This window comes from Malus sylvestris, chromosome 5 (genome assembly GCF_916048215.2).
Source record: "Malus sylvestris chromosome 5, drMalSylv7.2, whole genome shotgun sequence".
In the NCBI taxonomy this organism is placed as follows: domain Eukaryota; kingdom Viridiplantae; phylum Streptophyta; class Magnoliopsida; order Rosales; family Rosaceae; genus Malus; species Malus sylvestris.
In genome coordinates, this window is record NC_062264.1 from 19750401 (window position 1) to 19774426 (window position 24026).

Consider the following 24026-nt stretch of genomic DNA (forward strand, 5'->3'; position numbering starts at 1 on the left):
TTTGATACAAATTAACTACCCTATGCGGTTTGACTCTTCTACATCATCATAACTTTTATATTCGTGGTCAACAAATAAACAAACATCTTATATTTCAACAATATTGACACACATATGCTCAATTTTTTTTAACTTTCATTGTTCAAGAAAGAAATACAAATGGCTATCCAATTTGAGTTGATTTAGCACTCAAACTAATAATGTAGTTGAACGAAATAATTGTTGTTATTATCAATTCGTTTAGTCATTTTCTCATAAGTAGCAGTACTAAGCGCGTTAATTAAGTTTTTACATCGATTATATGGGAAACCAAAAACCTACCATATGGTTTGTATAAATTCGCAACTCCAATATCGTTGTATTTAGAAGAAAAATAAGGTTGGCGAACAAAAAAAAAAAAAAAAAAAAAGGGAACCCACCAAAAAAGAGCTGAAAGAAAAAGCCTACAAACAATAAGATCAACCTTATTTCCCGCCAAACATTGCCATGTCTGTGAAGATGTCGGAGCATCCATTCCATGCCCTGTTTCAAACTTTTTCAAAAGTCTCCAATTCGATTCAAACCCAACTCTATAATCTCATAGCCCAACCTCACAAGCCATCACCCACCGCCCAAAAAAGCCTTCTCTCCGCCTCTTCCTCCTCCTCCTCCAGAGTGGTAGCCTGGTCAGACAATGGCTCCGCCGATCATCCCGAAGCCAAAGACATCCTCAGCACGAAAAAGGTAATCTTGGTCGTTGGTATCCGGTACGCTCACTGATTTTGCAGCGTTTTGATTCTTAAAGACGCAGCCTTTATTGGGTTTCCTTGTTTGTGATCTTTGCTAGAGAGATGGGTAGTTCGCAAACTGTTTGATAAAAGTCCTGAAAGAGAGTCTAAAGAGTGAAATCCCATTTAAGTATGTTTTAGTTGGAGTATCATTCGGTGGATTGTGTGTGGATATTTAGGGTTCTGGTGAGGTTTTGTCTTTGCTTTCCAGCAACGTAGATTGGCTCATTTGTTGCCATGGGTAATGTGGTTTGACCTGCCCTTTTTTTTACAAGTGATATTATCTACACTAAGGGGGTGGGGGTGGGCTTAGCCTCACAATGAGTTAACAATAATGTGGTTTAAATTCACCTTTGGCAAGAATCGAACCTAAGACCTCTCACTTATAAGTGAACAAAAAAAAAATCACTAGACCGTAATACTAAGTGGCTTTTGAACATGCTGTTTAACTTGTAGCCCTTTAAATTGGAAGTGTTCTTTTATTGTTATTATCATCATTAGTTGTATAGGTTAAGCGAAAGATGTGGTTTTTTCGGAGAATGCATGCAGTTTGGGTTTGTTTATGGACCAATATCACAGTTAGGCTCTATGATATTTTCATTCCATTTTTTCTGTCAAAACCTACTTAGAATTCCAACACAAAAGCGCATTGTTCTTACATTTCAATCAATTTCTTATGTTCAGGTAAAATCTGCTGCTCCTTTGACGAAAGAAGAGCTTGGAAGATCTACTTGGACTTTTCTTCACACTCTTGCTGCTCAGGTAAAGGAAATAGTTTGTTTAGTAATTGTTTTGCAATGTTTGACGAAGTATAATTGCCACATTACTTGCTAAAAAAAACTGTTTGGCAGAAAATAACTTTTGTGTAACTGCTTCTTCTGCACTTGATCACAATGATATATTATGCTTCATGTAATTAAGTTGTTTAATGTGGATTAACTTCGGTAAGATTTTTTCAAAATTTTAGTATCCAGATAAACCGACAAGGCAACAGAAGAAGGATGTAAAGGAATTGGTAATTTACTCTCTACTCTCTCTCTCTCGTGCACACAATTAATTTCTGGCACTCCAGACTGAAGATTTATAAAAATATATGCACACTAAATCCTTAATTCTTTTGGACGGATTCTCGTCAGAATTCAAGGTAGGATGATGTAGACCGAAAAATGTTTGTCGTTTTGCAATTCAGTTTTTAAGTTTTCATTTGTAATACATGTCCTAGAGGTTGCACTTGGTGCGATGGCAAGTGCCTTCGCCCATAAGCGGTAGGTCTCGGGTTCGAGACTTGAGAGCAGCCTCTCCATAAATGGGGGTAAGGCTAGCCGACATTCACCTCTCCTAGACCCTGCGTAAAGCGGGAGCCTTGTGCACTGGGTACGACCTTTTATTTGTAATACATGTCCTGTTTTTTTTTTTTCTACGTTGGAATATCACAAGGAGCCTTGAGATAATATATTGTTTACTGGTGAAACGGATATTACACAATGTGCAAGAACTGGAGTAGGCAGTCTGAGCAGCTCATGTTGGTTGCATTTACCATGCAGATGTCAATATTATCACGAATGTACCCCTGCAAGGAATGTGCAGATCACTTTCAAGAAATTCTGAGGTTCACAATTTCATCTTTTACTCATCATCTTCGTTTTTCTCTAGTGTCCCGGAGTTCTCAACTACGTCATAGGGTAATTTCGTATCAAATATCTAAATGTGAGATTCAAATGCTGCACTCGTACAATCTCCAGATGCTCGTTTAGTATACTTTTGAACTTATAGATGTATATTTGGTGCATGTTTGGCAGATCAAATCCTGTACAGGCTGGATCACATGCCGAGTTCTCCCAATGGCTATGTCATGTGCATAATACGGTTAACAGAAGGTACGTTCTGCAGAAATCTTCCACTGTTCTGGTTCTGTAATCTGAGAAGCCTGATAATGTTGTAAATTATATTCGTTGAGATCTAATATGTGGAGATATTGATACAGCATTAACAAACCGATTTTCCCCTGTGAACGAGTTGATGCACGGTGGGGCAAGTTAGAGTGCGAACAGCGTGCTTGCGATCTGTTAGGAATTACCGGAAGTTTTGGTGACAACACATATTATTAAGTACTTTCTGGAGTAGATTTGAATGATTAGGGTTGATGCTATTCTTGCAGAAATCATTGATTGTAATCAACTTTCGTATAAAGAATTTCATGATTTGCAGATAATTTTTATATTGATATTCATAAGCAAAATCCTTCCTGCTATTATCATGCCGTGATGCGGAAAGAGTCAGACAAAGCGATATTCATCGAGCTTGATAACTTTACACGTCCAGATAAATTACAAGCTTTGTGTAATGAAGATCATCTGATACCATCTGCTCTTTCAAATAAGAAAACATAAGCAAACAAAACGAAGGTTGACTCTGAGAAGAGTACTGTGACATGCCCCGCCAGATATAAACACAGTTAGATTATGTCCCATGTCTGCTATTAAACCGTACGGAATGGTGGCGCCTCGCCGAATTTCAGAATGTAGGCAGTTTCATATACAGGCCGCAGTTGTGGGATCAGTTGCGCATCTAAATATGCATCACAGGAGAAACACCAGACAGATAGGTCACTGCACGAAATGTAAACCAAGACAGAAGAGGAATTTGTAAGAAATTAGACTATATAGAAGTAAAGAAAAAGACTTGAGGATGCCTAAGAAGAAAGGATTGGTAATTGTACCTATAGCTGAGAGCAAGACAATGGTTAGACTGCTGGTAATGCTGGAGCATGTGCTTGTTCACAAAGCGGCTGCAGAGGACGTCCTTACAGCACAAACATAACCAGTTCTCATTGGGATGCTGGCATCTAGTATAAACGAAAATTGTTCCGCAGATGTAAGATGCTAGGCATGATTCAGGAATCAGGCACTCGGACAACGTAAAGCATAAAGAATCAACCGAAGCATTCTACAGATCTTTGTAATTCAACAACTCGAAGATTCTATTGAATTAGAAAACTTAAAATGTTCTTTCGTTTGAAGTTCTCTTTCAATCAATGGCACTTACAATAAACAGAAGCATAAAGAATGATTGCTTTCGAACTAGGCCAAGATTGCTTTCGATTCCTATCACAACTAAGCAACCACGGTACAAAAAAACAAATTGGTGATATGATCTTGTATGATGTACACAAACTACAGTTGATTTAAACTAGCAGATCGTTGTGCTGTAGATGAGGCACCTCGATCAGCACACTTCCAACAATTAGCTAGGAATAACAATGCAGTTCCCTCCGCCAACCGAAACAATTAGCTAAGAATAACGATGCAACTCCCTCCGCCAACCGAAACAATTAGCTAAGAATAACGATGCAACTCCCTCCGCTAACCGATAAAAAAAGAATGTAAGATTCCTTGTGGGTAAGAATTATATAACTTTTATCTTATTTTTGCAAATCTTATGACAATCAATAGTAGCATTCATCCATATGTTTCAGAAACACCATACAAATTGAGAAAGCAGACCCTCAACCTTAAGGAGATGGATTATGTATATGCTAAGTAAAAATATTCAGTGATCAAAAGCTGAATCAAGAACTGGGTAAGATTGGCACGAATCCAACAACACACAATTAAAAAAGATTTGAATGAATTGACCAAAAAAAGAAGAAGAAGAATTGAATAGGAACCTGTTGCAGGCAGTATCAGGAGTGGGAATGTGAGCGAGATCAGACGACAGGGAAGCAAGGTGATCGCAAGATGTTCGGGCCTCGACCCAACCCGATTCAGCTCCATAAAATAAATCTTCCTCGTTTTCTAGAAATTGGTCCTCCTGATTCACATAATTGACAATAACCCTTTGTTTTAAATTTCAAAATAATCAAGATTTCGGGTTCAGCCAAAGCGTAAAGTGATCGATTTTACCTGCGCAGAAGAAGAACCAGCTTGGGCTGCCATGGATGAACACCGAGAGAGTCTCACTCTGGACAAAGTTGGGGACTTCTGCAAAATTTTTACTCCCAGGCCGCGGTTTATGTATTACCTTGGGTTAATTACAAGGGAGCTGCTGGACTCACACTATATTATAATCCCACCCCATATCTGGGGTTAATTACAAAATTTTCATCCTATTTTTTCACCCATATTATAATCTCCCTCACTATAAAGGTTAAAAAATTGAAAGGCCTAATCCGATAAATAGTCCCCGTGGTCATAAAGTATTCGGATGATAGCCCCTGTGGTAAAAAAATTCGGATTTAAACCCCTGTGGTCTAAGTCTGTTAGGATTTATGCTCTTCTGTTAAATAATGTTGACGTGACTGCCACATATATGCCACGTGGCTGCCAAATGTCTGCCACATGGCAAAAATAATAATTTTTTTTTTTTTAAAAACCTGAATTTTTACAAAAAAAAAAAAAAAAACCCAGAAGCTCCCCCCGCCCTCCGCCCGTTCCCCCCCCCCCCCCCCGCGCCGGACTTCTTCTTCTTCTTCTTCCCGCCGGAGACCAGCTCCCCCCCCCCCCCGCCGGAGCCCTCTCCCCGCGCGACCCTCCTCCCTCTCCTTCTTCCTTCTTCTTCTTCTTCCCGCCGGTCTCCCCGCGCGACTCCTCCCTCTCCCTCTTCCTTCTTCTTCTTCTTCTTCTTCTTCCCGCCGAAGACCAGCTCCCCCCTCGCCGAAGCCCTCTCCCCGCGCGACCCTCCTCCCTCTCCCTTTTCCTTCTTCTTCTTCTTCTTCTTCTTCTTCTTCTTGCATATCTGGGTTTTTTTTTTTTTTTTTGTAAAAATTCAGGTTTTAAAAAAAAAATTTAAAAATTATTATTTTTGCCACGTGGCAGACATTTGGCAGCCACGTGGCATATATGTGGCAGCCACATCAGCATTATTTAACAGAAGGGCATAAATCCTAACAGATTTAGACCACAGGAGTTTAAATCCGAATTTTTTTACCACAGGGGCTATCATCCGAATACCTTATGACCACGGGGACCATTTATCCGATTAGGCCAAATTGAAATGATATTTTCCCACTCACAATTATTCCTCAAATAATCTCTAATATAAATCTAAAGTTATAAACTTGTCTCTTAGAAAAAAGAGTATAACAAATAACATATAAAATTAAAATAAAGGACATGATCATGAGAATTTCATCTGTTTCATCAAACACAAAAAAATTTACATAATTGTTTCATAATAACATAAGAAAAATACATGATTGTTTCGTATTAAGAAAAAAGTTTTACATCACGTACTTTTTTTCCAGAGACCTAATACAAATTAAAGAAAACGTCTTGAAGCTTAAATTGCAAACAAGTCTTACAATAGATCAATCAACACATAGATAATTATAAATTGTGGACAAGCACCCCACCGACTTTAATTTTCATCAAGCTTCACGGTCTCTCTAGTTATGACAGTAAATCCTAGAATGGATATGAACTGTAGTATACGAGCAATGTACAGGGTAGTCCCTTCTAAAGACCATGGTTTACTATATCCTACCTTATTTGTGATAAATTCACTAGTAGAGTCCACTATATATGTAGATGCTAAATTTCTACCAGATTCATTTACCTGCAAGGAGAAAATGTAATAATAGGATTACATAAAAATAAAAAAGAATGAAAAAAGGAATAAGAACGACAACTTTGTTGATGAGTCCTGGTTGAAATGAGACTAATTTCCTAATTATCTTTGTTTTTTTCATACGGAGAAGTCTTCATTCAATTGAATTATCTAATCAATTTTGTAATCAAATTTCAATTGATTACCAACTTCAATGGAAAGGTAAATAAAATCTGTGCGAACAAGATTGTACTAATTTTTGTTTATTTTTCGAGATAAATATCATGAACATGCATAAGTAGACATGAAAAAGTTGAAATATATATATTGTTGTAGAACAGTGGATGTCCGCTCATGAGAATTAAATAATGGGCAAGTGGCCCTTCCATTGTCTACCAAAACTTGCTTCATACGATTCCTATTTTCTATATATATACAAAGCCCGCACAACACCAAGGTAGTTAGGAGTTCACGGGAAAGAAAGAGAGGAAGGAAGGAAGAGGAAGAGAGAGAATAGAGGAAGATGAGAGGAGATAATAGAGAGAGTTATCTTTGTACTCCTATTATTTCAAATTATAATGAAAGCACCACTGCTGCCCCGAGGACGTACTCCAGTCACACTGACTGTAGAGGAACCTCGTAAATTTTGTGTCTTGTTTCATTTATTCCACTGCACCCACAGTCGATTTTACAACATATATATGATTTTAAAATGTTTTTCTTACATCTTCAATGAAAACGACATATTCTACCTTTTCAATAGAAACATTGTTTCCTACGGAATTGGATCCTCTCCGAGGCAATGCCTCGAGATCCTCCTGACCAGACAACACGGACCATTGGATCAAAATTCAACGGCTACAAACAAGGTGGTCCCTCTAAAGTTATAATTATTGTAGCCGTTGGATTTCCTACCTCTTTCATTGTTAAGCTGTCTTCTACCAATTCAATGAAAACATCATTTTCCATCTCTTCAATGGAAACATCATCTTATATCTCTTCAATGGAAATGTCATCTTATATATCTTCCATGGAAACGTCATCTTCTACCTCTTAATGAAACCGTCATGTTCTAAGTTCATTTTCTTTTTACTTTCTTTATGTGAAAGGAGATAGAAAGATGAGGGTTTAAGAGAAGATAAATCGTTTATGAATAAAGGGCTGGAGTTAGAATCTCGCCCAACCTTTTAATTTTTTTAAAAAGATAAAGCAAAAAGATGGCGGGAGTTAGAATTGCTCCTATCCTATTTTTATTATATATCTCGAAAGGTCTTTATCAGTCATTTTACAAATGGGTGAACTTGTAATTAAAAATTGTTACGCCCCAATCCCGACATACATCCAAGATCGACACGTGACGTCACCAAGTATCTGTAAATCCAACAAACTCCGCCTCCGAGATATGTACAAAGCATAATTCAAGATTCAAATTGCGTAGTAATTTTCATATACTTTATGGCTGCATCTAACCTCCTCGTTAGACTCCCTATGTACCCTAAAAAGGGATCAAGTCATTCGTAGTTCACCATTCACTACACTCTGACGTTTATCATAGTACATTCAAGTAGAAAAGCATAGCATTCCTCAATCATTTATTAGAACTCGACAACCACGAAATTACTAGATCTAAAGCTGCATAACAAACCCACATATGACATTCCAGATTCTCATTCCATCCATCATATAAATCACTATGTTTTCAACATGATACCTCAATCCACAATGTGTAACATATTAAATAACCAACGAAGCATAGTATTATTCTCAAACCACATTGATTTACTAATCTATTCATAATAATAACAATCATATCCAACGTCACTCCACAATCACGTCAATTAATCAATTCCATGAATCAAAGATGCATGATATTAACGTCTGACTACATTAATCAATTAATGAAATAACATATCATTTCATGAATTTAATTAAAGAACTCTACATAATTCCCTACTTGGATTATAAGTAATAACATGGTAAATTTCATTTATATTCACAAGATCTAGTGTGGTTAATCCCCATTCACTCGAATCTAGGGTCGGACTAACTTTATGGAAATGAGCAAGAGTAGGGATTTCGGACCACTCAACGAATCCAACCAAAATATAATTGCCTATTGAAATGTACCAAGTACAACTAATCCTCATCACCCTTAGAATGCGTACGGTCCCCCATTGCGAATATACCAAGCAGAACCATAGGCATAATCTCACCGTATAGGCAGTGATCACCCATCATGGATATACCAAGCATGATCACCCCTGAATACGTATGGTCCCCCATCGCAAATATACCAAGCAAGACCACATCCTAATTCTAGGTAGTGATCACCCATCACGGATATACCAAGCATGATCACTCATAGAATACGTATAGTCCCTCATCGCAGATATACCAAGCATGATCACCCCTAACAGTCCCCTATTGTGGATATACCAAGCAAGACTGTATCCTATAGCTCTAGGTAGTGAACACCATTCGCAGATATACCAAGCATGATCACTCCTAGAATGCATATGGTCCCCCATCAAGGAAATACCAAACAGAACCATAAGCATAGTCTAATCGTGCATGCGGTGATCATCCATCGCGAATATACCAAGCATTATCACCCCTGAAATACGTATGGTCCCCTATCATGGATATACCAAGCAGGACCATCCATGTACCTCTGCTACATGGTGCAATTAGATCAACACACAATGCACTTACCTTTATCTTAACATCTATGATTTACATCGTAATCACTTACACTCTCAATTCCTGCTAATCACTAACTACCATGTCACACAAGCCTATATGTTCTACAGAACACTTCTAATAGGATTTTAGGCTCACAATGTCATAACAGTTAACATACATATCATTCATATTATCAAGAAGATAAATAAACACATATATAACACAATATGACGTCCCATACACGTAAACCGATGTATATACTATCTGGGATAACTCACTAACCAATATAGGCCCACTGAGTCCTACATAGTCTCTAGTAATATTTAAGATCAATTCATAGCATATTGACCAAAAGTCGAGTCTCTGTAAACAGTGGGGTACACAACCCTATACAAGTCAATCTGGAACATTCGTCCATGGATTTCCGATCCGTAATTTCCCAAGGGTCTCATTTATCTTCTAGAACAATATTCTAAAATTTTGGAACGATCCAACAGTCAGATCTCCGCCAATTGCTAGAATTTGGTTGCTATCAACGTTTGGTTTAACAAACTTAGAAATTCAATTTGGGAAGATCCGTACATCGGATTCCTAATCTGTCAGTTCATATGGTCCTCAAATATTACATACTATAACGTATTAAGGTTTGGTAACGATCCAACGGTCAGATCATCGAATCATATAATGATCAAGTGGCGGTAATATTTAATACTAGATTCAAACTATCGAACCACACCAAAGGGATATCAAAAATGAAATTAGAATGTTGAATTTTACTTAAAAAGGCAACAATGGCCCACTGACCATGCACCACCGCGGGTGGTGGTTTTCGGTGAAGGAAACCTCAAATTCCGACAAACTCTAAAATTCACCAAATTTTGCAAAAATGTACAACTCAATGAGAGGAACAATTTTCGTACCTGGGCCAAAGTCCATTTCGGCCGGGAAGACTCTTGAATTCACCTCGATCCGTCGAAACTCTAGAATTAGGTGTTCTTTGAATCGCTGCCAAATCGAACCCCGACTCTCCAACTGATGATTGGGCATGATTTACTAGAAGAGACGACCTGATTTGGCTATTTTTTCTCCTTCTCTCCTTTCCCTCCTTTTTTCTCTTTCTGATTGGTCACCCTCTCCCTTATTTTCTCTCTCGCATCTCTCATTTTCCCCTTTCTCTTGCTGCCACCTGGCAGCTTCTAATCATTTTATTTATTATTATTATTACTAGCATATGGGCACACACAAAGTGTGTAAGAAATTTTTTTATTTTTGTTTTGAAATAGAAGGAGAGAGGAAGAGAGTGAAAGAGAATGTGAGAGTGGGAAGTTTTATTTTTTTATTTTAATTTTTTTAATTAGAGATATGTTAGGATTACATGTATGTGAGGCTTTGAAAAAAAAAAGCAAAATTTGGTTGTATGAAATTACATTTCTACCCCATATTTCTTATTCATATTCTGTTTTAATTAGAGAGTTAAACTGGTAATTTCATAGGGTTTTGGTTAACAATGAGTGTTTTATTAATTAGTAGAGATTATATATATATATATATATATATATATATATATATATATTTTTTTTTTTTTCAAACACTAAAACGTCTCTAATTTCTTCATTTCAAGTCCGATTCGCAAACAGTTTTTGCATATGTGCTCGTAGGATCAAACTCTATCCAATTATACTTAGTGTGATCCCGTAAAGTCCATGATTTTTTAATGATTACTGACCAAAATTCAAACTTCGTAATTAGTTTAATTAAAATTTAAAGTTAATATAAATTCCCAAAAATAATATAAAATCTCCTTAATACAAATACGTAGTTTGCAATAGTGAAATCCAAGAACAGGATTTCACAAAAATTTTCATTAAAAATTGAGCGGGAAGATAAGACAATGAGGTGGGAATAAGAACATTCATTACACATTTGCACCTTGAAGTTTTAGAATAACTTTTGGTCTTGATATTTGATCCTTAAATATCTTTTTTCTACTCAAGTTAGTCCTTAAGCTTGTAAACACGGAAATTCCTGTGATGAACGAGACAAGCACACGTGTACAAAATAATATTTGTATTGATGATTTAGGGGTTACAATCTCTTCTACAAATTTAGCCTCTGATTCTATCTTTGTAACGGGTGGATTTGATGTTGTTGATCCAAAGGGCCGTTGGGCTTGATCTTGGGATAAACAATTGTGCGGATTTGTTGACGTCGTTGATCCAAAGGGCCGTCGGGGCTTGATCTAGGGATGAACGGATGATGAATGATGAAAACTTTCTTCAAGGGCCGTGGGGGGCTTGCTTTTGAATGAGGATTTGACGAAGAACGAAGAGAGCTTTCTTGATTCTTCGGGATTTGCTTGGGAGCTTTGGAGTTTCAAAGCTTCAAGGTTGTGGTGTGAGGTGAATTGGTTATGAATTGGTGTCCAAAAATGAATGCCTTGGCCTCCTATTTATAGAATTCCAAAACTTGATTTTCTTGGATTTAAATAATCAGATGAAATAAATCATTTCTGCCAGGTGTTGACACGTGTTCTAATTGATGACTTTTTCGATTTATTTTGATTTTTCGTTTAGTCACATGTTATGTGTAAAATTTATATGACACATAAACGTTGAAATTTTAATTATTGATCAACATTTATTTTACCGAAATTTCGATGTCTACAAATGCCCCCACTTTAAGGCGCGTCGTATACATGTGCTTGTCATGTGTAGAAGATGCGTTTTAAAGTCCTTTACTGCAGATGTTGATCCAAGGGCCGTTGAGGCTTGATTTTGAACTAGGTTGGTAATTTCTTCAAAGGCCGTTAAGGCTTGATCTTGAAGGTTGAAATTAGACCACAAGGAGCTTCATGTGGTAGATGATCTTTTACTTTGGTAGTGGGTGAATCGGCACGTATTTTGTCTTGTTGACTTTCCACAGCTTTGATCTTAAACTGGTTCGGAGGAGTTTCTGGTTTCCTCCAATTGTTGACCTTCCACAGGCTTATTCTTGAACTGGGTTGGAGGATTTTCTGGTTTCCTCCAATTGTTGACTTTCCACAGGCTTATTCTTGAACTGGGTTGGAGGATTTTTTGGTTTCCTCCAAAAGATTTTCCACCGACTTATTCTTGAACTGGATTTGATTCAAGGGTGGTGGACACTTGATCTTGAATTGGACTTGTGATTTCTTTAAGGGTTGTCGAGACTTGATCTTGACTTTGGCTGGAAGCTTCTTTAAAGGCTGTTGAGACTTTGATTCTTGAAGGTTGACTCGAACACATGGCAAGCAGTCATAAGGTGAAGGTGATGACCTGTTTCTTTGTTCAATCTTTCTAATTCACACCTGAGCAGTTTGGTCAACGATATGATCTTCAAGAGTGATGGGCACTTCTTCCAGTTGGTGACTTGATCTTTAAGGATTTTCGAGACTTTGCTCTTTGGCGATAGTGCCAGCGAAAGGTTGTTGAAGCTTCTCAAGCTCTTTGATTATAGCAACGATGGCAGGCTTGGATTTGACTTAGACCCATCCGTCTGGATTATGCAGTTCTGCCGAGAAGGGTGTTCTGCCATAATGATTTGTTCTGACTCATCGTGCTGCGTTTTTTTTTTCTTTGCTTTTTTCTTTCGCCTAGCCGAAGTGGTGTGCAACCTTTTGCCTTTAAATGGTCCTTCAGAGCATCACTTTTCAGCCACTCATCCATGCATGCTTGGCAGCTTCAGTGTAAAAAGCCAACACCATATCAACTGTTTTTTAAATATTTGCTGAGGAAATTTGAGATTCGTCAACAGTTGAAGATGAGTACTCAAGAGTAACGCTAGGTAAGCAACCAGGCAAAGGTTCCGGGCAATCAGTTCCTGATCGGACGTTTAATTTCAGGTTCCAACTGATTGCTTCCTTTCTCCTTGTTCTGCAGGCAAGAACAAGGGCAAAGGAAATGATAGGGAAAAAGCATGATATGAGATACCTTTGCTTTCAACCCCGATGATATGAGATACTTTTGCTTTTGAAGAAGTAGCGGATGATCAGCACATGTATTTGTTGAGCTTGTCTCCATATGCTTCGATGCATCATTTTCACTCGCCTCTTCTGTTCTCCCAGCAGATGTGGTATCTTCTCTAGAAACATAAGATGTTGAGATAATGGGTACTTCGAGAGCAGTGCTAGGTGAGCAATCAGGAATGGTTCCAAGCAGTCGGTTCCTTACCAGGAGCTTGAGTGGAGGTTCCAACATATTGCTTTCTTTATCCTTGTCTTTGTAGGTAAGAACAATGACAAAGGAAAGGACAGGGAGAAAGCATGCTATGAGATACTCTTGCTCTCAACCCCAGTGATATGAGATACATTTGCTCCGGTGTGACTTGGTTGAAGAGGCGTTTCCAGGGAGGAAGAAAACTGAGTGTGTCAAGAGGTTTTAGTTGAAGATGTATTCTTGGCAATGAAGAAGAGTTAGGCGTTTGTATTTTCAGGGAGGAAGAAAACTGAGTTTTGGTTGCGGATGCATTCGGCAAGGAAGAAGAGAAGTTGGATGTGTGTCTTGTTATAGAGGATGGAGGTCGAATTATATGGTGAGCTCCCAACAGCAAGTGGCAGGGTGGACGTGGCCTTGTCTCCCATGCTTTGTCGGCCAAAAGTCGGGTAGGTGGGTATGATGGACTCCACACGTTTTCAACTTTGTCAGTGCTCTCTGGCAAAGTTGCACGTGATAGCCAAAAGCTGAAACTGCGTCTGAAAAGTGTTGACGGATTTTACGCAGGAAAATCCGGGTTTTGAAATTTCGAGAGTGGCGTCTCTTCGATTTTTTTTTTTTTTTTTTGTGAACAAGTGGTTGTGTTGCCTCTTCTTTTTAAAGAGGTGTCAATTGCATTCAACATGCACACTTTGAAGATTGCCCGCCTTTGACAATTGTCTTTGCTGTATTTCTGAGATTTTACTCATTTCAACCATTTTCTTTTACCATCTTTTTGGAAATGGCTAACCCGTCTAACATTTGCTTAGATTTGAGTCTCAGCAGTGACGCAGGTGCACCGCGTCAGGGTAATATATAGCGCCCGTCCTTCTCATCTCCTAATGGCCCTTTTACAGTTAAAGACTCTGTAATGAGGGATGCGGCAACAACTACGGTTGTAGCTAAGAACCTCATCACTCCTAAATATAATAGGATACTTTCACGACGGTCTGATGAGTTAGCTGTTCGAGAGTCCCAGGCTCTCAATGTCCAGTGTGCGAACTCTGTTTCCAACATGGGTCAACGCTTACTTGTTCGAACTCACCAAGTTGAATCATTGACAGCCGAGGTGGCAGCTTTCAATCAAGTGATCAGACAGCTCAAGCACGATAATAGAGAGTTGCATGTGCTTGCAAATAATTATTCGACGAGCATGAAGAGGAAGCTTGATCAGTTGCTGGACTTCGAAGGTCGGATTCAAAGTGACAATCGGAGATTTGTGGATGTATTCTAGAGACACCTTTTGCCTTCGTCATCTAGAGTTCGACCAAGTATTGAGGCTCCAAATAATCCATCTCCAGTGCCTCCCTCTTCCAGGGTTCCGCCGAGTACTAAGGCTTCAAGTACTGAGGCTTCGCATAAGTGACATTTGTGAAGGCTCCCTTTTTTTATATATTTATTATTTAACAGTAGCTGACACTTTTTTTTAGTTGGCACTTTCTTTTTGTACATAATCATATTTTCCCAGTGCACCATTTAGGGTAGCTGGCACTTTCTTTTAGTTTGCACTTTGTAGCTGGCACTTTCTTTTAGTTGGCACTTTCTTTTTGTACACAATCATATTTTCCCAATGCACCATCCCATCACCTCTCATTTTGGTTTATCTTTTCCAGGCATGGGTGGTCGTTTGCACAATTTGCACAGTCACCTTATCACATTCTTTTGCTTATGTTGGTCAGTGATGCTTGAAAGATCATCATGGACTGCACAGTCACGGACCTGCATTTGAATAGTCACCGCATTTCATTTGCTTCTCAGAAGACCATTATTTATACATATATGGGATTGCTCATTTGCTTGTACACTCATTACACAGCTTCAGCCATTGCGTTGCTTGTTGCCTTGAATCGTCACTGCACAGATTTTTTTTATTTTTTTTTATTTATTTTAATTTTTTTTATGATATATATATATATATATATATATATATATATATATATATATATGTGCGCAGCATCGGACGAAGGGCGGCCACCTGCAGCGGGAAATGAGAAGTTGGAGGTACTGAGGCGGTGCAAAGTGTCGAGCTTCACGATCAGCTAGTCGTTTGACAGCGGTCGTTGAAGTTTTTTTATTTTTTCGATTCAAATGCAGCAGCAGAGGTAAGAAGATGAAGGAGGTATTTGGGTGTGAGTTGACAAACTTTGGTTTTGTCAATCACATTCAAAGGCAGCAGCCATGACGGAGGTGCAGAAGCAGCTAGAGCTTGAGGCAGAGTGTAAGGCGTCGAGCTTTATGACCGGCTAGTCGTTTGACGGCGGTTATTGAAGTTTCTTTGTCGATTTTGATCATGGTGGCCAAAGTGAAGATAAGGGACTCGCATGCTTGGATACATGAGCATGGAGGGCACAGACGGAAGTGCGTTGAGGGCTGAAGGAGAAGGCGAGGAGATAGAGGAAGAAGTTCCACCGTCACCACTTATGCTCCACGACTGCACAGAGTTGCTTACAATGTTTTTTTTTTTTTTTTTTTTCATTGAGACACTCTAAGCCTACTTTTCTAATTCCCAAAACAGAGAACTTGCTATGACTGCATCGTAACGTAGAAGAGGATCCCGCCATGAGTTATCTTTCTCGAAAGTCAAAACCAGTGCTGTCGTCTTCTTCTGTTCACTCAACTCAGTGGGGAAAAATTACTCATCAAGACCTTTAGGGTTGGTGATGAGGATGTTCCACAGAAAGCTGCAAGAAGAGGAACCCAGCAACCCACAGTTTCGCTTGAACTAGCTGTTTGGATTTTAAGATGCCGCCCTATTTGAACTCGCAACAGCACATCTTCACGTCAACCAGAGGTAGCACGACAAGCGGTTCCAGGCCTAACTTCATTCTCTTTCAGCACCTCGTAGCAGTGACTCACATGGACTCCAACCCCTCAAAGTTACTGAACCCTCACCAAAATCCAAATCCAGAAGAAAACAAGGTCTCTATCTTTGCATATGCGCTAATCCACCGGGCGCAGCAAAGGTTTCGAGGCTTGGAGACGGCGCAAATGATGGGTTCGAGATCTGGCTTCTGACTGCTATCAAGCACATTTTAAAACGCCAAGTGCGTCGGTTCAAGACGGAGAGTATGAAGCTTGAAGTTGTGGGTTGGGTTTAGTGGTGAGGTCTTGTCCTTGGTATGAGTGGCGGAACCGATTGGGCACAATGAGAAACACGTGATCGGGAAACAAGATTTGATCTTAGACTCGAGACGACGACGACGACTCTTTGTTGTGCTTGTTGTGGGCTGTGAATGACTCAAGTATCGAGTTGCTGGCGGTGGAGGTCGTGGTGTACCATGGCTGGTCACCTTGAAAACTTACGGCAGCCATATCGAAAGTTGCGGCAGGCAGAAGGCCCCCATGACGTTCTTGTTGGGCAAAAAGGGAGAAGGAGCTTGGCATCGAAACTCTCATGAAACTTTCGAAGCCATGGTGGTTGACAGCAGCTGTCAATTTTCCAAAGACATTTGCAGTGCTACAAAACCTAACGGAGATCCTACCAAAACGCAGCAGCTTCAGGTGCTGCGGATTTAGGGTTCGTTCTTAACCTTCTCTCTGAGAGGCGACTTAATCGCGTATAATCCGGATTTGGACGGGAACAGGGGAATCAAAGTCGTCAAATCGGACGGCTCAAATCGCTAGAATTTGATCAAGCTAGGGGTACTGGGCCGACTCGTGGCCTGTGGTGGGCTTGTTGGCGGATGAGTGCTTCTGAATCCAGATCTTGTGCGTCTGCAGGTCTTCCTTTTGTTTGTGGGTGACTCTACCACTTTCATGAGAGGAAGAAGATTGAGGTTGTGTAGGGTGTTGAGCTGCTGCGGCTGTTGTTCTCACGGCGTTGAAGAAGGATCTCGGAGAAGGTGAGAGGATGAGCATGGGAAGAAGATGTGGTGTGATGGGAGATCCAACTGGACCTAGCAGAAAGATTGAGGCCCGTGTCTTTGGAGGGACATGGCCTAGCATGGGCTTCGGCCTGGATTTGGAGGGAGAAGACCCAATTTTTGTTTTTGACGATGTTGATATCGACAAGGCTGCTGAGTGGGCTGCCTTCGGTATTTTATTTTATTTTATTTTTTCAACGGGACGGCTTCTTTTGATGGGCTTGCCACAGATTGGGTCTGGTGTTGCTTTGGGGTCCATATATATATATATATATATATTTGTTTCTCTTTTTCTTTTTCTTTTTTTTATTTTTTATAAATACATAATAACATATGTATTCATTTTTTTTTCAAAGAAACTGTAATTTAATTTTGTACAAAGAAAATTGCAAATAAATTTGTAATAAGATTGACCTTCATCAATGATACTTTAATAAAGCCTTTTTTTTTTTTGAATGTGACTGAACTCGAAATTGAATGCTCGAGTTACCTACGTACCCTTCCAAAGAAGAGATCAAGTCGAAACGTAGTTCAAATGAACGATGAATTTAGCAATGATTTTGATGATGATTTTGATGATGATTTTGCCATACACAGTTTATCCTCTTGTGGGCCATGAGCGTTTGTTGTCCCCTTTTATGCTCGTGCGGACAAGGAGCGTTTGGTGTCGGTTTGTTAAGCGATCCGGGAGAGTCCCTCGCAATCTTCATAGCAAGGAGCCTTGACCGAGTAGTTGAAGAAGTCTTCTGGGAAGAGGGCACGCATTGCGATGGGAATGGATGATCTTTGTGTCAAAGTTTCGTTATCTCCAACACTTTCACATTGTTCTGGAGGTTGACAGGAGCTGCTTTGCCCCCTTTCCCATTGGTGAACTTGTGGAAGAGACGGCTGCTGCTTGGAGAGGAGTTCCTAACAATCTTTATAGTAATGAGCCTTGACCGAGTGGCTGAATAATTTCTGAGGAATAAGAGATCGCGCATGGTCGATCTTTGTGTCAAAATTTCCTCATCTTCAACACTTTCACATTGCTTTGGAGGTTGACGAAAGTTGCTTGGCCCATTTTCCGATTGGTGCACTTGTGGAGAAGACATGTGCTTCTTGTGCCGTTTCTTCGGAGTGACATGAGTCCATCCTTCTTCATCACTTGGCTTGGAGCATGCCCCCAACGTTCGAGGTGAATACTTTGAGTCGAAAGAGCCAAAAGTGACGTCTTCCTGAGGGATTTCATATCCTTTGTCTTTTTGGATTTGTTGGCGTGAAGATTGGCCGGTGTGGATGATGGTGCGCCTTTTTACTTTCAGTGGTCCATTTGTGTCAACCTTCAAAGTTGCTTGGCGCTTCATCCTTGAAAGAATTGAGCTTCGAATATCGCCTTTTTCTGCTAGCCTGTCAAGCTTTTCTTCCTTTGATGTTGTTTCCCTATTTCCAGAAAACTTCATGTTGTCTTCAAGTCTTTCCAAAGCTGACTGACGAGGAGGAGAGCTAGCCGTGTTCCTTTGCTTCTTAGGTTTTGACAACCTTTCAAAAACAAAGCTTTGGGATGTTGGCCTGGTAAGCCTTTTGAAGACGGAGGTTCGGTTTTGACCACCAATGCGATCTAGTGCTGACGTTCTGGGTCTTGAACGATTCATCATATCGAAGACTGACGTCCGAGGGGCGGACTTAGGCTCCTCTTGATCTTGTTCGATGCTCACGCTGATGTGTTGAGTGCTAGCATTTTTTGCTTTGCTTGAAATCTTCACGAGTGCATTTGGTGGGAAGCCAAGTCCAGCTTTGTCATTGTCAACTCTGTAACCATGCTTCTTCAACTTCTTTTGAGTCTCAGTGAGGTCACGTTCTTTATTGTTGACAGCGTTTGAAACCTTCTTCCCAAGATTCGAAGAAAAAGCGAAGTCGTACCCAGCTTTTGACATGAGTTTGTAGGCGTTTGGATTAAAACCTTATTCGGTCCTCTTGGTTGGGAGAAAGCTTGGTTCCACCCCCTTTGGTAGAGCTTTTACGAAGCCTTGTGGTAATCTTGCAACCTTAGCGTTGCTTAGCTGTGTCAGAGGTAAACAACATTCGTCTTGAGCAACTTTACATTATCCATGTACCGTTGTGCATCGGCTTTGCTTGCTTCAGTTTCGAATGGGGATTGACCATTCTTTCTTCTTGACATCGGGATGTATTGGAAAATGGGTGTGTTTAGTCCATTTGAGGGCGTCCTACTCCCTTTGGTTGTTGCATGTTTAGCAAGCTCATCATCGTTCTTGCTTGAAGACGACATGGCTTCTTTTTCTTGCTTCTTGGGCATGGCTTGCCACTCCTGTTTTTTAGGTGTTACTTTGCCCGTGGATTTGATCTCTTTTGGAAGAGCTTCGATCACTATGTCTTCATCCATGTAGAACTTGGCGTCTGCGAAATGTGATTCGGCTTCGATGAATGGTTTGGTGTCGCCATAGATCACCTTCACTCATTCTCGGTAGAATTTCAAGCATTGGTGAAGGGTGGACGGTACTACTCCATTTGCATGGATCTAAGGCATTCCTAAGAGCAAGCCGTAAGAAGTTCTTGCATCAATCACGTGGAATATCGTGCTTGACTTGAGTTCACCAATAGTCATCTCCACTCGGATCATGCCCATCGCTTTTTGTCCTCCTTGATTAAAACCTTGGATTAGTAGACGACTTAGGGACAGTTCATCCGCCTTGATGCCGATTGTAGTCATTATTGACTTTGGCATGATGTTTATGGCTGATCCACCATCCACAAGCATGCGGTTGACTTTGTGCTCCCTTACGTACCCAGAGACGAAGAGAGGACGGTTGTGAGGCTTGGATCCTAGCAGCAAGTCTTCGTTGGTGAAATGGATTGCATCCTCGATGGCACAACATGTGGCACATTCATGTGACCGAAGCTTGAAGCCTTCGTTCTTGCTTTCTTGCACTTCGTGGTCATTGGGACTTTCCAAGATCGCTGCTAATGCTATTCGCATCTTCTTTGGTAATTGTAGCGTTTCCTCAATGCTAAAGTGTGTTGGCAGACCTTCTTCGAGCGTGAGAGTTTTTTCTCCCTCAGTGGTGATATTTTTGCCTTTTGAAGGTTCTTCTATTTCTACTTCGACCATGTGGCATGCAGCGATAGTGCACTGTTGGAAGAAGTCATTTGGGAAGTACTCGTGCAATGAGACAGGAATGCGTGGCTCTTGCTCCATAGGTTCCCCAGCATACGTTGGCTTATCAACTTTTACGTTTCTTTTGGGCTTCCTACTGTTGCGGCGATGGTGCTTTCTCACTTGTTCCACCTTCTGTCTTATGGCTTGTGGTTTTGGTTTCCTTGTTTTTTTGTAGGTCACCAATGTCCATCATTCTTCATCATCGGTATGTGCATCTTGTTCGTTTACCCCCGGCGATGGTTGCGCAGAAGGTATCGTGCAACTTGAGCATTGATAGGAATGGTCAGGTGCTGCTTGGAGAGGCATGGGATCGAAAGATCCAAATGCAATTGTAATAGTATGTGTTGCGACCGTGTCTTCGAGGTCGAGCTTGATTCGCCCTTGTTGTGCTAGCTTCATGATGAGCTCTTTGAGGATGAAGCATTTACCCACATGATGGCTCACAATTCGATGGTACTTGCAGTATTTAGGATCGTTTATGCGATTCATTTCTTCAGGCCGCTTGCATTCGGGTAGCTCGATTACCTTCTTTTCTAGCAAGTCGTCTAACATTGCATCCATGTCTGAGTCAGGAAAAGGGTATACCTTCTGCTCCAATTCCCTCAAGGTGCTTTTGTACCTTTCTTGGGTGCGAGGAGGCTCACTTTTCTTTATCTCATTTGCTTTGGTTTTGGAGGAGATCTTGATAGGCGCGGAGGCGGTCTTGACGGGCGCAGTGCTGACGGTGAACGCTTCCTTAGGGGGTTTCTTCCCAGTTTTGTCTACATTTGGGGAGAACACTTTATCCTTCTTGAAGTCGGTGATCGGCTCTTTCTTCCCGTGATGGGCAATACTTAGCTCCATGTCATGGGCACGGGTGGCTAACTCTTCAAATGTCCGTGGTTTGATGCCTTGAAGGATATAGTGTAACCCCCATTGCATACCTTGGACGCACATCTCGATCGAAGAGATCTCCGAGAGCCTGTCCTTGCAGTCGAGGCTCAGATTGCGCCATCGGTTGATGTAGTCCACGACTGACTCATCCCTCTATTGCTTCGTGCTTGTCATCTCTAACATGCTCACGGTGCGGCGGGTGCTGTAGAAGCGGTTGAGGAATTCCTTTTCCAATTGCTCCCAACTATTGATGGATTCAGGCTCTAGGTCCGTGTACCACTTAAAGGCATTTCCTTTCAACGAGCGTACAAACTGCTTAGCGAGGTAATCTCCTTCTGTCCCCGCGTTGTTGCAAGTCTCAATGAAATGGGCGACATGTTGCTTCGGGTTTCCTTTTCCATCGAACTGCATGAACTTTGGTGGCTGATAACCCTTTGGCATCTTCAAAGCGTCAATTTTCTTGGAGTAGGGTTTTGAGTATAGTACGGAGTCATGTGAACTTCCTTCATAATGTGCCTTAATGGTGCTGGCGATCATCTCTTGCAGCTGTTGGATAGAAAGAGGTCCCGTGAGTGCCGTTGCTTGGCCTGGTTCCGGCTTCACATCGATTTTCTCCACCGGAGGCCCTTCATCCTCGTCGTTTTCTTTCTTTACTGAATCATCCCCTTGCTTGATTTTCACGTCGAGCTTTACATCTAGTTGGTTGACGAGTGCGGCGATTTGCTGGTCTTTTTCTTCCACAATCCGTGTTAGCCTTGCGATCGCTTCATTCATATGAGCCAGCTGCTCATCTATTGAAGTAGCTCCAATAGTCATGACTTGCATGGCTGAGCTGCCTCTTGAGTTGACATCGGAAAGAGTGGAACCAGAGTACTTCCTTGGGCTTTCCTTCCTTGGCGCCCTTAGCGAGGCCAGGGTAATCACAGGTTCGTGCCTCGGGTGCTCTTGTTCCTTTAGCGGAGTTGATGTAGGGGTAGAAGAGGCAGCAGAAAGAGCTCTTGCCTTGCTTCGAGTTATGACGCCCGAAGTGACACCACATGCGGTGATGATGCTCTTGTTCCTTGCATTGGCTGCGAGAACAACTTAAGCCTTATTTGATGCCATTTGTGCTTTTGCGGATTCAAAGATAGAGATGAGAGGTAGAGATTATCCCACTGGGCGTGCTAAATTTGTAAACACGGAAATTCCTGCGATGAACGAGACAAGAACACGTGTACAAAATAATATTTGTATTGATGATTTAGGGGTTACAATCTCTTCTACAAATTTAGCCTCTGATTCTATCTTTGTAACGGGTGGATTTGATGTTGTTGATCCAAAGGGTCGTTGGGCTTGATCTTGGGATAAACAATTGTGCAGATTTGTTGACGTCGTTGATCCAAAGGGCCGTCGGGGCTTGATCTAGGGATGAACGAATGATGAATGATGAACACTTTCTTCAAGGGCCATGGGGGGCTTGCTTTTGAATGAGGATTTGACGAAGAACGAAGAAAGCTTTCTTGATTCTTCGGGATTTGCTTGGGAGCTTTGGAGTTTCAAAGCTTCAAGGTTGGGGTGTGAGGTGAATTGGTTATGAATTGGTGTCCAAAAATGAATGTCTTGGCCTCCTATTTATAGAATTCTAAAACTTGATTTTCTTGGATTTAAATAATCAGATGAAATAAATCATTTCTGCTAGGTGTTGACACGTGTCCTGTTTGATGACTTTTCCGATTTATTTTGATTTTTCATATAGTCACATGTTATGTGTAAAATTTATATGACACATAAACGTTGAAATTTTAATTATTGATCAACATTTATTTTACCGAAATTTCGATGTCTACAAAGCTGTTTAGAAGTGTTTTTAATGAGGAAATAATGGTGTTTGCTACAAAAGTTGATATGCTCGATCACGAGAAGGTCTTCCATAATGAAGTCAAATTAGGAGGGTTGTGAAAGGAAGGTGGGGTCAAAAGTGGGTTAGAGTGAGCATGACAAATTTGGGGGTGGAGTACGTGAGTGAATTTTGTGTCTAGAGTCGCACAAAAACGTGGTCCAGTTGCTGGACCACATAATTTCTCCCTGATCACATGCCTAACTCTTATGGACATTGTATGACTTGGCTAGGGGTTATGGTAAAGCTGCACATTTCATCAGACTATCTATTTGAGGATTTTTAAGACGGACAATCAATAATCGACAATGTAAATGCATTAGTTATAGAGAGATAGAGTGATTTAGGAAACCCCATTGGATTAGTTCGAATTTAAGCAACTTATCAATTATTGCAATCAAAATAATAAACTATATTAATCGGTTCTCAACTCTTCTCAAGCAAACGTTGATCTGAGAAGGAAGAAAAACCCATTCCAATAGGTTTGAATTGGACAGGTTTTCAATTTTTAAGGATCTAAACTTTATGTCCACTTTTGTAATGAAAGTCTTTAATTGGCCTCAACTCAAGAGTTTAATTGACAAATTTTGGATAAAATATGTTGGCTTTTTAGCCAAAATGATCTGTGAAATTTGTATAACTCTTCACCTTGGTCTCTGAAATTTGAAATCAATACAAGTGGTCTGTGAGATTGCCTACCATCTATCATTATGGTCATTCCTGAATAGTTATGTTAAATAAAGATTTGAATGACAAAACTATCTGCAATTTAATAAACAATAGACGAAAATGATTTGACAAAAAATTAAAGGTATTTTTGTCATTTTATTCTTATTTAATGAAGATTTTTCACGAAATGAGCAAAATGATTGATTGTGGACAAACTAATGAACAAATTTTATCGATTTCAAATCTCAAAGATCCAAATGAAGAGTTATGCAAATTTAAGGACCATTTTGGATTAAAAAAAAACCAAATATGTTTTAAGGACGAAAGTGAAAAAAATCCCTCAGTTTCGGATTGTCGACCATTTGTAAGTAGACCATTCGTCTACAACTA

The 24026-nt window shown here is 40.3% G+C and overlaps 2 protein-coding genes across 3 annotated transcripts; one reads left to right on the forward strand and one right to left on the reverse strand.

The window, feature by feature from the left end:
* Positions 1-332: 332 nt before the first annotated feature.
* LOC126623525 (FAD-linked sulfhydryl oxidase ERV1-like) lies at positions 333-2979 on the forward strand. 2 transcript variants are annotated; one of them, XM_050292433.1, is made up of 6 exons: positions 333-723; positions 1452-1529; positions 1735-1782; positions 2312-2474; positions 2567-2644; positions 2752-2979. In XM_050292433.1, the coding sequence occupies exons 1-6, from the start codon at positions 487-489 to the stop codon at positions 2805-2807; spliced, it is 660 nt and encodes a 219-aa protein (XP_050148390.1). In that variant the 5' UTR covers positions 333-486; the 3' UTR covers positions 2808-2979. The 2 variants fall into 2 exon arrangements, with proteins under 2 accessions (XP_050148390.1, XP_050148391.1); XM_050292434.1 differs by having other exon boundaries at positions 340-723; positions 2312-2376.
* On the reverse strand, positions 2969-4836 carry LOC126623526 (uncharacterized). The gene is made up of 4 exons (XM_050292435.1): positions 4670-4836; positions 4435-4577; positions 3487-3612; positions 2969-3376 (listed from the first exon to the last, which is right to left on the reverse strand). The coding sequence occupies exons 1-4, from the start codon at positions 4700-4702 to the stop codon at positions 3247-3249; spliced, it is 432 nt and encodes a 143-aa protein (XP_050148392.1). The 5' UTR covers positions 4703-4836; the 3' UTR covers positions 2969-3246.
* Between the last annotated feature and the right edge of the window lie 19190 nt (positions 4837-24026).

Coding starts and splice junctions, on each gene's coding strand:
- LOC126623526 (XM_050292435.1), bottom strand. CDS start 4,702: ATGGCAGCCCAAGCTGGTTCTTCTTCTGCGCAG. Junction 3,613..4,434: donor CCTGATACTGCCTGCAACAG/GTTCCTATTCAA, acceptor CGTTTATACTAG/ATGCCAGCATCCCAATGAGA. Junction 3,377..3,486: donor TGTCTTGCTCTCAGCTATAG/GTACAATTACCA, acceptor CATTTCGTGCAG/TGACCTATCTGTCTGGTGTT.
- LOC126623525 (XM_050292433.1), top strand. CDS start 487: ATGTCTGTGAAGATGTCGGAGCATCCATTCCATGCCCTGTTTCAAACT. Junction 1,783..2,311: donor AGAAGGATGTAAAGGAATTG/GTAATTTACTCT, acceptor TTTACCATGCAG/ATGTCAATATTATCACGAAT. Junction 2,645..2,751: donor CATAATACGGTTAACAGAAG/GTACGTTCTGCA, acceptor ATATTGATACAG/CATTAACAAACCGATTTTCC.